General features: G+C 40.7%; 1 protein-coding gene across 1 annotated transcript in view; it reads left to right on the top strand.

Annotated features, from left to right (window-relative positions):
* LOC101476669 (furin-like) overlaps positions 1-16399 on the top strand; it is a 70197-nt gene that overhangs the window by 45319 nt on the left and 8479 nt on the right. The window contains exons 4-7 of the mRNA XM_012923980.3: positions 106-216; positions 444-537; positions 4033-4218; positions 15692-15815. Coding sequence (XP_012779434.1) covers positions 106-216; positions 444-537; positions 4033-4218; positions 15692-15815 — 515 coding nt within the window. The remainder of the gene's footprint in view (positions 1-105; positions 217-443; positions 538-4032; positions 4219-15691; positions 15816-16399) is intronic.

Below are 16399 nucleotides of genomic sequence, written 5' to 3'. Positions count from 1 at the left end.
AAGCCTCCAATTTCACGTTTGTGAGGATAAAAACGCAACACCATGCTCCTGCTCATCATATTCACAAATACACATAATGGACTGCTTCTTCCTTCCTTGTTGCAGGTACGGCTTTGGACTGTTGGATGCAGGGCTGATGGTGCAGCAGGCCGCACACTTCCACAGTGTTCCTTCACAGAAGAAGTGCACACAAGAAGTCACGCTTGATCCTGCCAGGTAAAATACAAAGATTTTTTTTCAAAAAAAACTTTATTGACTCTATCTGCTAAGGATTTTCAGATTAGCCCCCAAGAAACTGGTTTTGATATCAGCATCCATGATCTTTAACTCAACTTCATCTGTCCTGTCACTGCTTTATGCATACATATGAAAGTGAAATGAGCATGTGAGAAGAGGCTTTTGAGGCTTTCGACTTACAGAGGTAATGACTTTGTATTGGCTAGAATCTTTTATCCAGGGCAAGGAGTCAATGTGAACATCCAATCAGAAGCCTGTCGAGGAAGGGCTAATGAGATCAACACTCTTGAGCATGTCCAGGTGGGTAATTTTTTATTTTTTTGATTAAATACATGACATTTTACAACATTTTTTGGCATTAATTTGTTTTTGGTAAATGTAATTATTCACCTACTTGCAAAGAAATATTACTCTCCACTCACTGAGAAGTTTTCTCCAGATTAAGCATACACGGAAAACTGAAAACAGTGAATTAGTGAATTTCAGAGGAGCTAGCAGGTGGACTTCAGCAAAACAGAAGCAGGCTACTTGTCTCCTTTCCATTTTTTAAAGGCTTTATAAAGACTTTACCTTCTCCTTTGTCTTTGTGTGCATGATATGAGCCATAACATATCAATCTATAAAAAAATTACAGCAAGAAAGTGAACAGGCTTGTTTTCAAAAATGTTAAACTATAACAGAAAAATTCAAAGAAAGATTCCAAAAGTGAGTTTTTTTCAATAGCATAGGCATATACATTTACACTCCATGTTAGGTACGCCTTGCTAGTTTAGGGTTGGACTCTTTTTTTGCTCTCAGCACTACATTAATTCTTTATGGTACAGATTCAACAAGGTGCCGGAAATATTTCGCAGAGTTTTTGATCCATATTCACATGATAGCATCATACAGTTGCTGCAGATTTCTTGGCTGCACATCCTTGATGCAAATCTTCCGTTCCACTACGCGCCAAAGGTGCTCTATGGAATTGAGATCTGGTGACTGTAGAAATCATTTGAGTACATTGAACTTGTTTTCACATTCAAGAAACCAGTCTGAAAAGATATGAGCTTTGTGGCATGCTTTGTTACCCTGCTAAAGGCATGGACATAGTCAGCAACAATACTCAGGTAGACTTTGGTGTTTAAACAGTATTAAAGGGCCCAGAGTTTGCCAGGAAGATATCCCTCACACCAATACACCACCGTCAAGTCAAGTCAAGTCAAGTCAAGTGGTTTTATTGTCATTTCAATCATGTACATATAACAGACAATCAACACAGGACTACATAAAGTGCAAGTGTGCAAAAATTGCAAAAAACAGTGCAACACCAGACAGAACAGAACAATGCAGACACAACAGTGCAATAGAAAAGTGCAACAGTGACAGTGGGTTGTGCAAAAGACTGAGCATTGTGCAAAAAGTAACTTGATGTATTAATGTGTGTGTGTGTGTCTGCGTGACATTGTACAGATAGGTGCTTGAGGTAGTGAAGTGTGTGAAGGTATGTGTGTGTGTGTGTGTGTCAGTCCAGTCACTGAGTGTCACCAGAAGCCTGAACTGCTGATGCAAGGCAGGATGGATCTATGCTTTTCTGGTGTTTATGAAAAATTCCAACCATATCATCCGAGTGTTGGAGCAGAAATTAGGTCATTAATCAGGTGAAAACTGTAGCCTCAGTTTGCTGTTCTTAGCTGACAGGACCAGTGTGGTCTTCTTCTGAAGAAACGTGCATTCAGAGATGCTCTTCTGCATACCTTGGTTGTAACAAGTGGTTATTCGAGTTACTGTTGCCTTCCTATCAGCCTAACATAGTCGGGCCATTCTCCTCTGACCTCTGGCATCAACAAGGCATTTTTTTTCCCAGGGAACTGCTGCTCACTGGATCGTTTTTTTTTTCACACCATTGCTTTTAAACCCTAGAGATGATTGTGTGGGAAAATCACTGCATCGTCTGAAATACCCAGAACAGTCTTTCTTGCACCAACAACCATGCTACATTTAAAGTCACTTTAGTAACATTTCTTCCCCATTCTGATGCTCCATTTCAGCAAGTTGTCTACATGCTTAAATGCTTTGAGCTGCTGCCATATAACTGGCTGATTAGATACTTTCGTTAACATGCTACACATACAGGTGTACTAATAAAGTGACTGATGAAGATGCTTTTTAAAATATTTAAGTGTGATGTAAATCTGCTCCTATAGTCTTTCAATGTTCCTGTTGCCCTTGACAGGACAGAAATCAAGCACAAGTGCATTCAAAAGTTAACTTCTGCCTACAGTCAAGGGAGCTTGAAGATGCCATATAAATTGTTTTGGGGTTTCAGTGTCATGTGCTTTATCTGAGAATAGAGGAGATAAAAAAAAACCATCATACTGTGATGTGCAATGTGTTGGCAGTGTAATTTGCAGAAAATGGCAAAACTGAGTTTTCTTGAGCACAGGCACATACATGCAAATGTGTTTATGTTTGATTGTGTCAGCAGGCATACGTACTGTACGTGTCTGTGCGCGGCTCAGTTTGTGCGAGTATTCTGTGTTTGTGAATGTGTGTACTTGTGAAATGGCAAGGAGAGAGAAGGAGAGCGAGCGAGAGTGTGTCAGCATGCAAATTGAAAAGGCTTCATCTTTGCGGCTCTGCTCCCTGGCAGAAAGCGTGGGTCAGGCCATCGCTGCGAGGTGTGATTGATGGATGTGTTGCCGTGGTAACACGCCGTAAACAGGAGCAGGCTGTCAGTCTTTTTGCAGCTTGGCGGCTCTCTCTGCGATGTGCCATTGTCACACCAGATGTGCTGCTTGTGATGAACAGGGACAGGGAGGGTGTTTACTGGGTGCTACTGGTGGTGGCAGGGGATATGGGCTTATTTAAATCATTTAGCTAATATCCTGCACAATCGTGTTCCATTTATTATACTTTCTTCACCTGCTTCCCTTTGTCTTTGCCTGGCTATGGACATATTTTTGGCTTGTCCATCTATGTGCCACATTATCTCAGACAATACTTATTGGATTTAGATTTAGATTTAAGCAATACAGCACTCTCTGTTCTATTTTCATAATTAGTCAGCGGACCTTATCAGGGAGGGAAGTACATTGTTTGTTCCTTCATCACATGTCTTATCTAGGATGTCAAAGATTAAAACAGCAAATTGATTAAGAAGGCACATTCAAAGAAAGTGCTAGAAAAATGTGCCATTTTTGGAGGGAGTCAGATGAAAGCATGGATGCCAGTTGTCTCATATATATTAAGCTACAGTGTAGATATGGTTAAATCTGCATGACTAAAACTGGGGGAAAAAATGGAAACAACGGAAATGAGTTAATATTGACTTGGTGCAAGGTTAGCAGAATCTGTCAGCAAAAACTCGCCAATTGCTATGTTGTCTCTTTTTTGTTTAAACTGCACAAAAATATTTAAAACAGTATAAAACAGCAATCTGCAGTTTAATAGGACATTATAAATGGAACTATCTTTTACCCCAGCACAGTAATTTCCTCTCATCAATATGATGTTGTAAATCTTCTGGTAGAAACTCTCAGTTAACACAAAAAATACAAGTTTTTTACCCGAGCAGATTAAACAAACTGATATAAAAGCTGAATATGATACATGTAAAACAGTCAGGCTAATTAAGAGAATCAGATCGACAGTTTCCCTTTATGTTAAAGGGAGCTAAGTGGCTGCTAGAAGCTTTTTCATGTTTTAGCTCACCCAACAGTTGTATCGAGCTTATTATAGGAAGAAGATGAGAAAGTGAATATCCTATAATGTGGAACTATTCCTTCATGGAGCTTGCCATCTGTCTCTCAACAGGTGAGAGTGAGTATCAACGCAGCGTGCCGTGGTGACCTATCCATAAGCCTGGTGTCTCCTGGTGGCACAGTGTCGGTGCTGTTGGATACGAGGCCTTATGATGCCTCCACCGCTGGACTGAAGAACTGGACTCTCATGACTGTGCACTGCTGGGGTGAGCAGCCACGAGGCCGCTGGAGCCTCCAGGTGAGAAAGAAAAGCTGCTCCTATCAGTGTTTAACTGTTAGCCCTGGTTGCTATTTAGCAAATGATAGCAAGTAATGGTGCATTCCTGAATAAGTGTGCTGCAGTGGTGTTTTTAAGTGCAAATAAAAGTATTATACTGCATTGCTCACGATACCTGAATGATTCTGCCTTGCTAAGAATCAAAACAAATCCTGTTTTTCCTTGCTGTAACGTGCTAACTCTGGCATTCCAACATCCAAGTTTGAGGTATGAAGACAAGCCATTAAACATCACTACATCTGTTTTGTTATTGTCCCCATGACCACTAATGACAATTGATGTTAGCATTTAGCGAAGCTAACATTGTTAGTGGTTCTTAATAACATGTTCATGTGTTTTATACAGCATGTTAAAACATTTGGCTAGCTTTGAACTATAAAAAGTAGTAATTACACTAAAAGCCTTTTGTCTGTCTCTTAATAACTGATATGACTTGGAAACTAGTAAAGAAGTGACAAGAAAAAGTAGCCAAAATCTTTGTGACATAGTTTATATATTAATTTTGCTCTCCTGGAGGCCTTGTTTCGCATACCTTCCCTCATGATATAGAAATAATTTGCTCCGCTTCACATTGTCCTCTTCCAGTAGCTGTGTTGTATAGAAGTTTAAAAATAGCCCAGCCCGGCACAGCTCAGCTCAGCTTGGTTCAGTTAATTTTGCAATAGCAATGTGAATCATCCTCTACTTTCATCTCCAAGATTCAGCCAAGCATGGCAATCTTCATTTTCCTCCCCACACTCTTTCTTTTTTTTTCTCTCATAGATGTGCTGATGTTTGATATGGAGGAAGGAGCTAAAATGGAAGGGAAATTAAGACTGGAAGGTTAAGTAACCTTGGCCGGGTTTGACAGGCACAATACTGCCGACATCTGATTAGAATCCATACTCTCAGACAGTAGCGCGCTGAGGTCATTTACTGTATATATGTGTGGGTGGTAGCAGTTGGGGGGGGGGGACGACTCGCTATGTAGAAATGTGTGTGTGTCTGTATTTGTGTGTGTGCAAATAGGCGTCAGTCCTTGTAAACAGTTGGAGGTTTATAAAGAAAAAGGTGTGAAGATGAAAGACACCCCCCCTCCGTCCTCGTCACCTACCTCCTCCTGCAAATTCGCACACATGCAAACACACACACATACACACACTCTTTCTTTTCTCTGGCTCCATGTCTCTGTGTCTCTCCCACGTCCTCGTACAGATTTACTGTCCCCTCTGTGACCAATTACCAGGGCCCAGTGTGTCGCAGAGATGGAGAAGAAGCACCGTGAAGCCGAGCCACATAACGGTGCCGTTGCTCATTACCGGAGGGCCGAGACAAGTCGCCGCGATGCTCGCAACACGAATTAACGCTCGCATCTGACGTGCCGCATGCCTTAGCACGCCACTAATCAGCCCATACACACACCCACACACTGATTGGTTTCATGCTGGATGTCAGCTCTGCCGTAGATTGGAGAGCAACATGTACACACTCTCACAAATACGGGGTGCTTGAAAAGGAGACAGTGCGTTAGCATGGTGGGGTGGGGAGGGGGATACCAAGGACTTACATGGCTAAAGTTGAACAACAATGTCCAACTATATGAATCAAAATCTCTCTTTTCCGAAAGTGTATAGATATTGATTGCTAAATAACACAAATTGTCATTTTTAATGGTTTTTGACATTTGGCAGGCTGCTACAAAAAGCCTCTGACAAGCAGCTACGCCAATTAAATCTGACACTGATACATGGAGAGAACCAGAGGACATACAGGACTAAGAAAAAAGAGGAGTTTTAGAGAGAGGCAAGGGTAACCTATAACATGGAGCCCTGGGAAGGGACTTTACCTGGACTATGTTTTGGATCTGTGTTTAAAAACTCAAGGGCGGCAGAGAACGAGGGCTGAGGGACACGGGGTCTGTGGAGAAGTCCGTATTGATTCGTCATGATGACAATTGTCAAAGAGCGCTGTGGTTCTACTAGGAATAAAAGTGGGACTGAAGTGAAAAGGGAGCGAGTGTTATGGCTCGAGGCTCAGCTGACCTTCTAGCGTTGTGAAGGAGACGGGAATGCGGGGCTGGAAATACATACTCTCTCTCGCTCTTGTCATAACTGCTCTCCCTTGTGCTCACTCTACCGCCATCTGTGGTGCCTCAGCTCACCTCCCTGCTTTTACTGTTGACCAGAGACAGTATTGCACAATATGGAAATCCCACCGCCATCCTTAATGACAGCGTGCAGTTTACAATATGCACGCTGTCATTAAGGATGGCCCATAAGAAGATAAAATGGTAATTTCACCCAAATGTAGACATTTTTTCCTCTCTGTGGTGAATGTCGTCACCAGTGGTTTTAGTGTTATTTAACCAGATTCATCTCCACCGCAATCAGTGTCCCCACTTTCCTTGATAATCAACAGACCTCGATGTGGACTATGCACATTTTCTTTTTAACAATCTGAACACTTTAAGTTAAAATTTTGTTGAGGTTAAAGACTTTTAAGCTTCAAACTTCCTAGCAGGAGCTGTAAAAGGAGTGAGATTTATGTGAGCTGCAAAATACAAGTTAAACAAGGATAAATGTTTTCTAAATAACTAGTTTATTTATAGTCAGGGAGCTTCATATCTCAGGCCAGTTATGACTCGTATTGAAACAGAATCTGGAAGCATCATGTCTTGCTGTTAAAAGAGCATGTGTCACATGTATATGAATCGGGGGCTCATTAAGTTAAATTGTAGATGATGTCATCAATTTTTAGTTTGTGCTTATTCTAATATTGCTACACTAAATCAACGTTTGAAATGAACTCAATTATGATTAGGTTTATATCATCAATAGTCCCAGCCCTAGACGGACGAATGATATCTTAAAACCTGAGAATATTAAAAAAACCTAACTACACTGTGACTGACCATGAAAGGTATGAGGGAAGTATCCCTCTTTGTAATTTCACTGTACGAAGTCTTTTACTGTGTGCGTGTGTGGTACAGTAACAACTCTTCTAATTGGTAACTATGACTGACAGCAGTTTTTTTCTATTCCTTCTGCTGCCTGATACAATGAGTTTTCAAAGAATATTATAGAAGGGTGTCATTACTGTGCTCCACTTTCACTGAGACCTTATACACACAAACACACAAGCAGAAAAAAACACGGCAAAAATATAAACACACATACGTTGCTCTCCCACCCCACCTGCCATGCCCACAGGGTAGGTTTGTGTGTGTGTGTGTGTGTGTGTGTGTGTGTGTGTGTGTGTGTGTGTGTGTGTGTGTGTGTGTGTGTGTGTGTGTGTGTGTGTGTTTATAGCAGTGTGGCAGCAGTCTTTGAGCAGCGACATCTCTGATTCCCAGAGGACTTTGAGACTCGAGCTGACTGTGACTAGAGCGGCTGTAGGAATATAATAGCACTATTTAGCCTGCAGCACTGTGGTCACACACACACACACACGCTCAGACACACAAACAGCCACCCTTGCTGTCTGTGATAGACAGATCATATATTTACCATCTTCATCCCTTGTGCTCCTTCAGGAGTCTTTCCCCTCTTGTCTCCCCAACAGATTACACAAACCAAACACAGACACACACACACACATACACCGTGACTAAGTGATAATAGAAAAACCTGAAGATAAAGTATTAACTACGCAGTTTCTGCCACTGTCTTCCACCTTGAGTTGATGAATATGGTACAGTTTGTGTTGTTCATTCTCGCTGGGTAAATGATAAACCCTTCTGGGGTAAGATGGTGTTCGTTAAAAACACCAGACTGTTACGATAAGGTTGTTTTATTTGCTTCATCATCATATTTGGTATTAAATACAAGCGTGTGCTATTAGCTGCAGTGCTCTGATATTTACTTTTTAGACGTTGCATTTTGAAAAAGTATTACACTAACTGGATTTTATGTTTTTAGTCTAACTGTACAGGCCCGATGAATGTTGTGTCCTGTCTTCCTCCCCTCATCCTCAGGCTTGGCAGGTGGCCGCCTCTCTCTGAGCCTGGTTCTCCTGGAGGTTTCTTCCTGTTAAAAGGGAGTTTTTCTTTCCTACTGTCGCCAAGTACGTGCTCATAGGGGGTCATCTGATTGTTTCTCTGTATCATTGTAGGGTCTTTACCTTGCAATATAAAGCACCTTGAGGCGACTGTTGTTGTGATTTGGCGCTGTATAAATAAAATCGAACTGAATGTGGTTTGACTATAGTAACTAATTGGAAAGCTGGATTTAACTTGTCGAAGGAGAAAATGTGTATCTGGGGCTTTTATGAACTCTACACTGAAAAATAATTCAGAAATGAGAAAAACATACTCGCTGCAGTCTCATATTCTTAGAGGTGATGTTAGGTCCCATTTTTAAAAGGCAAATTTTTTTCGGACTTTAAAAAGTTATCCTACAATGTTATGTACTACCTGTACAGGGGAGAAGTACTGCTGACCTCTGGTAAAACCAGTGTAAGAACATCTTCTGTCGTTACTGTAACAGCAACGTACTTGCACACAGTATCAAGTTTGGCAGAAACACTGTCAAAGCCTGAAGTAGAAACACAATCACACGCAAACAAACATGCATTTTCATTCACACACACTCACTCACTTTGGCCCAAGGTGGATTTCTAGAGGTGCATATATTTACATATATTTGCATGTTTAATGAGTTTTGGGAGATCAAGCGATCCAAGCGGCCCTTTGTGGGTATTTCTTTCTTTCTTTCTTTCTTCCCTTCCCTTCGTTTTTTTTTTTTTTTTTAATTTGTGTGTGTGTGTGATTGTGGTAGGAAGGGGAGTAGTGGAGGGGGGTCTCCATGTAAATATCACCCACTGTGTGTTGGCACCCGTCGCAGATGGTCGGGGGCGAGGGCACCCTGTGGGCACAGGATACCTATTTCTGTTTATCTGTTTTGTGTGAGACTGGGAGGCACAGAGAGTGTGACTCTAGTTTGTGTGTGTGTCTGTGTGAATTCATTGCACTCTAGGTGTTTGTATGTGTGTGCTTTTGCAGCATATTATTCTGTATATTCGTGTGTCTCTTCTGTTGAGAAGCTGGCCGTGTGCGAGGGTGCAGTACATGCGCGTGTTTGCAATTCACTGAATATTTGTTTACTCTATGTGTGTGTGCGCAGTTTTATGTCTGTGTTGATGGAAGCAGTGTTTGTGTGTTTGTGCAGACATTTGCATGTAAGCTTGCTGCAGTGTGTGTGTGTCTGTGCATGTGTGTCTCCCAGCATGCAGCGTGGCTATGATGGCCCTGTTTTGGATGATTGATGTGTTGGAGGGAGCAGTGAGGAGCCCAGGTTGGGCCAGAGCCTCAGTCTGACACACTGCTGCTTCCCTGCTGCTTTACATATGTAGACGCAGCAAGACTCCTCCTCCCCTCCCATCTGACACTGCTTCACTCTCTAACACTGCCAACAATCGCAGGTTTCTTTTTTTGGAGGTTTTATTTTGAAGCTTCTGTTTATTCCATGAGAGTAGACTGAGCCCTGTGTGCCGTTGTCTAGCAACTTCCTGTTGCACATTTTACACCTGTTAGTACAACTGCAGACTGAACTGTTGGGTGGGAAACCTTATTATTTAATATTCTGTTATCTGTGAAAAGAAAATAACATTTAACAGACAATGCAGCAGTTTTGTTTTTTAAATTACAGATTTAATTTTTCTATTATATAAAATTATATGAAGTTAGACTTGATAAGTCTTTTAAAATGGGACCTCATTTCTCGCTTGATAGTTTTTATTCTTAGAGTCTACTACGGTAGCTTTGCATAAATCAAAGCTTAGAATAATCTTCATTGTTCTTGTACTGGGCACTGGCCCCTCAGTTTATACGTCTGTCAATTTAGCTTGTCAGTCTTCAAGCCAACTTTTTCTTGATTGGCTTCCCCTCCTAAAGTGAGTGAGTGAGTTAATATGTTAATGTACTTATTATGATCACATACTATTTTAACAGTAAATATACAGTGGTGGAAATAAACCATTTCTCGTTTTTATGCTAGTATCATTTTAATTGTGAGAGACAGAATATTAAACAGAAATCCAGAAAAAAAACACATTACATAAAAGTCATAAAGTGATTTGCATTACATTGAGTGCAATAAGTATTTGATCTCCTACAACCCATCTCCAATTCTGATTCCCACAGATTGACTGTGTGCCCATGTGATACACAGATTACATCAATCAGTTGCTTAATTTCAGATACTCCTGATTAGGGCTGTTCGATATAACGATGATATAAAAGCCATTTATCGTTTCATCGCTATCGTTTGTTTCGTGGTGTCGCAAAATAAACTGTTTATGGCAATATTTTTTCATCATTTTGATGGTCACTGTAGTGGCTATATTTATTTCTTAAAGTTCTCTCTTTCTCTTATATTCAATATAACCACACTACAGACCGACATGCGCCTGTTTTCATGCGTTGTCGTTAGCAACAACGACGATAAAACCATGGCGTGTCCGCTTGTTTATTTTCCACATACGCCTTTCACAATAAAGCTCAAGATCCTGTTGAGACTTTTCAAAATAAACGGAATCACGTGAAACAGTATGAAGAGTGTTTACGGATGAGAAGCAAAAAAGAGCCGTTATGTGCTAAAAAATAAACCTTAGATGCAAACGTTGGAACGGGCTTTCCCCCGCAGCACACCGTGTAATAAATACAACGAAAACTGCGGCCGTTACAACTTATGTAGAAAAATATATAGTTTCATGGATTGGGTCAAACACTCGACTCCGGGTACATGACGCCCAGCTGGAAACACTTCACGCAAGTCGAGCTGCCCGAGATTCACAGAATTTACAGAAAATGTTAAATTTTTGTGATTTATATCGTTATAAATAAGACGATAGATGTCTTATATCCTGATCTCAACTCATTACGTGAATAAAATGCTAGCCTGCCCACAGAATCAGCTTCTTCCACCACCATGGTCAAGACCTGGTCAAGACAAGATTGTACACCTGCAGAAGGCTGGAATGTGAAGTCCATCAGCAAGAAGTTTGGTGAGAAGGTAGCAACTGTTTTAGTTGCCACCTTCTGCTAAAGAAGAACCACATTAAGGTCATGGAGTGGTCTAGCCAGTCTCCAGACCTCAGTCCTATAGAAAATCTGTGGAGGGAGCTGAAGCTTGTGAAGCAGCAGCCAAGAAACCTAAAATATTTAGAGTTTCTGTAAAGAGGAGTGAAAAAATCCCTCCTGAGATGTGCAAACCTGGTGACTAACCACAAGAAACGTGTTACTAGTGTACTTGCCAACAAGGGTTTCTCCACCAAATACCAAGTCAAGTTTTTTGTGGGGGATCAACTACTTTTTTCATAATAATACTAATAAATAAAATAATACTATTTTCACTCAGTGACATGCAAATCAATTTATAACTTCAGATTTTTGGTTGATATCCTGTCTCTCTCTCCACTAAAATAAAACTAGCACAAAATTACAGACTGTTCATTTCTTTGGTAGTGAGCAAACTTACAAAATTAGCAGGCGATTAAATCGTTATTACAAGTATTTCCCCCACTGCATGAGAGAAAAAAGAGTGAAGGCATAATTGGTTCAGATTAAAGTGAATCTATATTTAAAAAATGTGGAAACACATCTCAGGAAAGTATTTTATATCATCACAAACTGACCATTTCTTGGCAGAATTAACAAAGCCATTTATTTAGAATTAACACCCATAGTAACAGTGACTAAACAAACATCTGCCACCTGCAAAACAATCAGTACGTATTTGTAAAAAGGTGTCAACTTTTAAGAAGGAGAGGATGGTGTAGAAATGGTTGGAGAAATGACACAGCAGTGATGCCTAATGTAGCTGCTAGCGAGCTTTGCTTTGATTCAGAAATTTAACACGGTGCAAAGTCACGTCCTTTCTCAGAGGAGCTGTACTTTTAAGAATTATGGACTTGTGGTGAAAGTATCTTCCAGGTGTATGATTGTATAAATGTGGAGTGGGGTGTCCTGGAAAGGAGTTGATACTTCCTCTGGGAAGAAGCACTGAAAACATCATAAAGTACAGTTTTCTTGTCTTTTCTTTGCATGTCTCCATTTAATTGTCTTTCTCAGTGATGCTCTCCGCTAAATGCATAATTTGTCCTCTGTTTTTGTTCTTTTCATCTCATTTTGTCTATCATCCTCCCACTCTCACCATCTCTCACTGTTCCTATGTTGTTTTTTTTCACAATTCCACTACCTGTGTATCAGCATCTCTTTCTGAACTCCTTCCTCATCATTCCCAGTCACCGGGTCTCGCTCCCATCACCCTGACACTCACCCGTTTCGATATCCTGCCATCTCTCGCCCATCACTAATCCCCCTCTCCAACTTCTTTTTGTCTCTGTAGTTTCACTCTCTCTCTCTGGCTTTTGAAATCCTTCCACTTTCCCCTCTGTTCCTCTACTTCTGCTAATCCTTTCATGTTCTTTGTCTCCCTTTTGTCTAAAAGTCAGTTTAACATCTTTCTATCCTCTATGCCCCGATTTTGTCTCCACATGTAGTTCTCACATTTTTTATAACATTGTAGTTAAATATCATTTTCATCACGCCTTCAGTGTAATAGCTGGATGACTGCTTCTTAATTTTTGCCTTATCTTCAGTTATAATGAAGATAAGGTGCACTTATAGTTGACACCAAATATGTGCTTTACAAAATGATTACAAAGTTATGGAACTCACAAGCATATTTTATGAATTCAGGAACATAACTTTATGTGTAAAACGAACTTCAGCTCAATTAGAAACAATCTGGAATTTGAAATATTTGACTCGTGAGGTTTCCCGGTGACAGCAGGGTTGCAGCTCTTCAGAGAGCCATGTCAACCTAGTAGAAAGTCCTGCTGGGAGGCGGGGAGGCGTGCAAGGCATATCGATCCACCTGTAGCATCCAGCTGTTTGTTTACCAACAACAAATCAATGCAGCACTCAGCTGGGGGCTGCCATGCCTGGCCTCCGATCTGCTCTGAGCACTCTCTCACACACACACACACACACACACACACACACACACACACACACACACACACACACAAACACTGCGTAGAATATACACACACACAGGCAGAGAGGCAGACTGGACAGTTGATGTAGCAGATTTATGGTATAAAGCCATCTTTGAACAATGCTTGACTAAAAGGGGATTTTGTGGGTTTTCATAACAGTCAGGTAATTTAGATATGTTTCTTTTAATTATCTGTGGGCTGAGCTACAGAAAAGATTTCGTTTTTCCATTTTTTATCCAAATACTGTCCTGATTTATGAATAAAATAATGATTTGATGTAATTGAAAGTGGAAGTCAGAGAACTGACATGACAGAGTGAAAAAGATAGTTTTCACCACCCTTTGTAGCCATAACTTGAAGTCATAGTTTTCCGTATGACTTTATCAGTCTCTCACATTGTTGTTGAAGACTTCACTCTTCTTTGCAGCATTGCTTCAGTTCATTGAATTTTGCAGGCATTCGTTTATGCACAGATCTGTTAAGGTCCTGCCAGGCATTTTAGTCGGGTTAAGGCTGGACTTTGACTGCGCCATTGCAACTCTGTTGCTGTTGTAGATTTGCCGGTGCACTTGTGATCCTTGTCCGGTTACTTGACCACATATGGGACAAGCTTTAGCTGTCAGACAGATGGCCTCATGATTAAATCTAGATCTAGGTCTGTATGGCAGTAGTCGACAGATGGTTGACCAAATGACTGCAAGGTATCCAGGTCCTGTGACTGAAAACGAGACCCAATCATCACACCTCCACCACCATGCTTGACAGTTGGACAAAACATCACATCAAACATCTCCATTTTGGTCTCGTCTGTCAAAAGGACATAGTTCCAAAAGTCTTGCGGTTTGTTCAGATTCAATTTTAAAAACTTAAGATGCGCTGCCATGTTTTGTTTTGCTTTTTAATAGAAAGAAGAAGCTCTTTCCTGGCAACCCTTTCAAACAGGCTATATTTGTTCAGCCTTTTTCTAATTGCAAGTCATGATTAGCATTTAACATGCTAAGTGAGCTCTGTAGAGTATGAGATGTAGCTTTTGGATCTTTTTGGACTTTCTCTGCGCATTGCACGGACTGATGCTGAGGTGAATTTCACTGACAGCTGTCTAGAATGTTTTCCACTAATGAATACTGTTTCTGTTTTTGGAATGGTGACTTCAGATTGTTAAAGAAAATGTTCTTATACCACTTGCCATATTGACAGGCAGCAACAGTTGCTTCTCTAAGATCACCGTTGAATGCTCTTGACCAGCTCTTGTAGGGATGAAGTTAATTTTTGCCTTGAAAATTACGGAATGATTCATCTTGTACCTTTGGAGATTACAGACCTCAACTTGCACTTTTGCTGCAACACGCTGCATTTGCTGCTGTGACAGTCAAAGGCTTTTCGTTGTAAATTAAAGGTCACAAGTCTTTTGTGTTGTTGTGTACAAGTTTTAAGTACTAAGTCATCAGATTGAGCTGTCACATGATCTCACCCCCACCCACCTCTAGCCAAAAACATCCCTCAAAACAGCTGAGCAGTTGGCATGTCGATACTCTTTGTGGTTGTTTAGAGTAAATGAATAACTTCTGTCCTTCACTTAAACTCTTAAACTCAATTAAAAAATAATAAATAAATAAACTAAAAACTGTGGATGTGAAATTCTGGGCTGAGACTGATGCTTACAGTAACAGTATTCCTTATTCCTTCTTTCCAGAAGATATCTTCATTATAAAAAACACATTACTGAATATCCATCCACATTATACACTCAAGGTTGCCATCGAGTTTATTTTTGTATTGTTGTATGAAGACTTTATGATTTTGTAATCTACACTTTGGTTTTAACACATAAGCTCTTCCTGCCTTAAAAATGTGGGTTGATTAAACAAAGTAAGAAGCGTTAGTTCACAGTTTTTATGCTTTAATAAATGTAAAAGTAACGGACAGAGACTCTGGGGAGTTTTATCTCTGTAACAATGCATGCTGGGAAGTCTGCTACTATGTTTATTCTCTTTCTTAACCTCTTGAGACCAGAGCTTCTGTTGGGACGCATGTGCAAAATCCGATGTAAGCATCTGGGATTAATTCAGCTGATATGAACTAAAGTTAGATATTTAAATTATGCCAGAATGGATCGGTGTATTCCACTAAATTCCTGCATGATAATTTACGATCAAAATCCATTTCATGTTTATGTATACCATTACTTCATCACCTTTTTATAAGAGAAGTCTGGCGCTTTCCTAAAAAAAACTTTTTCCATCATGAAAAGGTTCATCCAATAGCTTACTGTAAGATAAATTCTCAGTTTAACGATTACATGCTTTATTCACATACTGCCAGATCTTCTCATTCTTTGCCTTTGGTTTTAGTATTGCTGTGTTTGGACATTTTCACATAAAATATTGATTGACTTGTTGATCGATTGATCGGTTTTTTGGTGAAATGGTGTCTTTGTCATGGTGATTGTTTCCAGGTGACTGACCGCAAGGGCACAGTGAGGAGCTGCGCGAGGCCAAGTGAAGAGGAGGCAGCCGGAGCTCTACACAGCGTTACACTCATCCTCTATGGCACCTACCACCCACACAGGACCACGCACGGTATGTGAAAACGGCAACCGGTACACTCTGAGGTGGGCACGGAGGCTGAGTTACTGTAGAGGTGTGACATGTGTGCTGGACGTACTGCAAACGATGCACAGAGTTAATATAAAAAACAGGACAAGGAAAAAATAATACACGAGCTAATTAAACAATAGAAATCTGAAAATAGATATAACATGTGCTATCCTTATTATTCCAAGTTTCCTACAACCATCCACTCCCACCACCACCTGCCATCCCTGCTCGTGTGGCTGAGGCACCGCAGTCAGAGGAAGTCAGTGGACTGACCACAGGGACTATGATGTATAATTACAGCGTGACCCCTGGCTGCCCCTTCTCAATCCCACCCGTTCCTCCACAGTGTGTGTCAGCTTCCCTGTTGCACACAACTTACACACACACACACACACACACACACACACACACACACACAGACTTTCTTGTTGATCTCTGTCAACAGGGGTTCACACTGGTCATGGAGGTCCTGGAATATCACTTTTTACTGATAGTCAGGCAAAGTCAGGGACCTTAACCAAAGTGCTGTCAAAGTTTAGATTTATTTTAGATTTATTTTTTTCCTC

Source organism: Maylandia zebra, linkage group LG11 (genome assembly GCF_041146795.1).
Source record: "Maylandia zebra isolate NMK-2024a linkage group LG11, Mzebra_GT3a, whole genome shotgun sequence".
NCBI classification, from domain to species: Eukaryota; Metazoa; Chordata; class Actinopteri; order Cichliformes; family Cichlidae; genus Maylandia; species Maylandia zebra.
The sequence above is the reverse complement of the archived record's forward strand: the minus strand, read 5'-3'. Positions and strand labels throughout refer to the sequence as shown.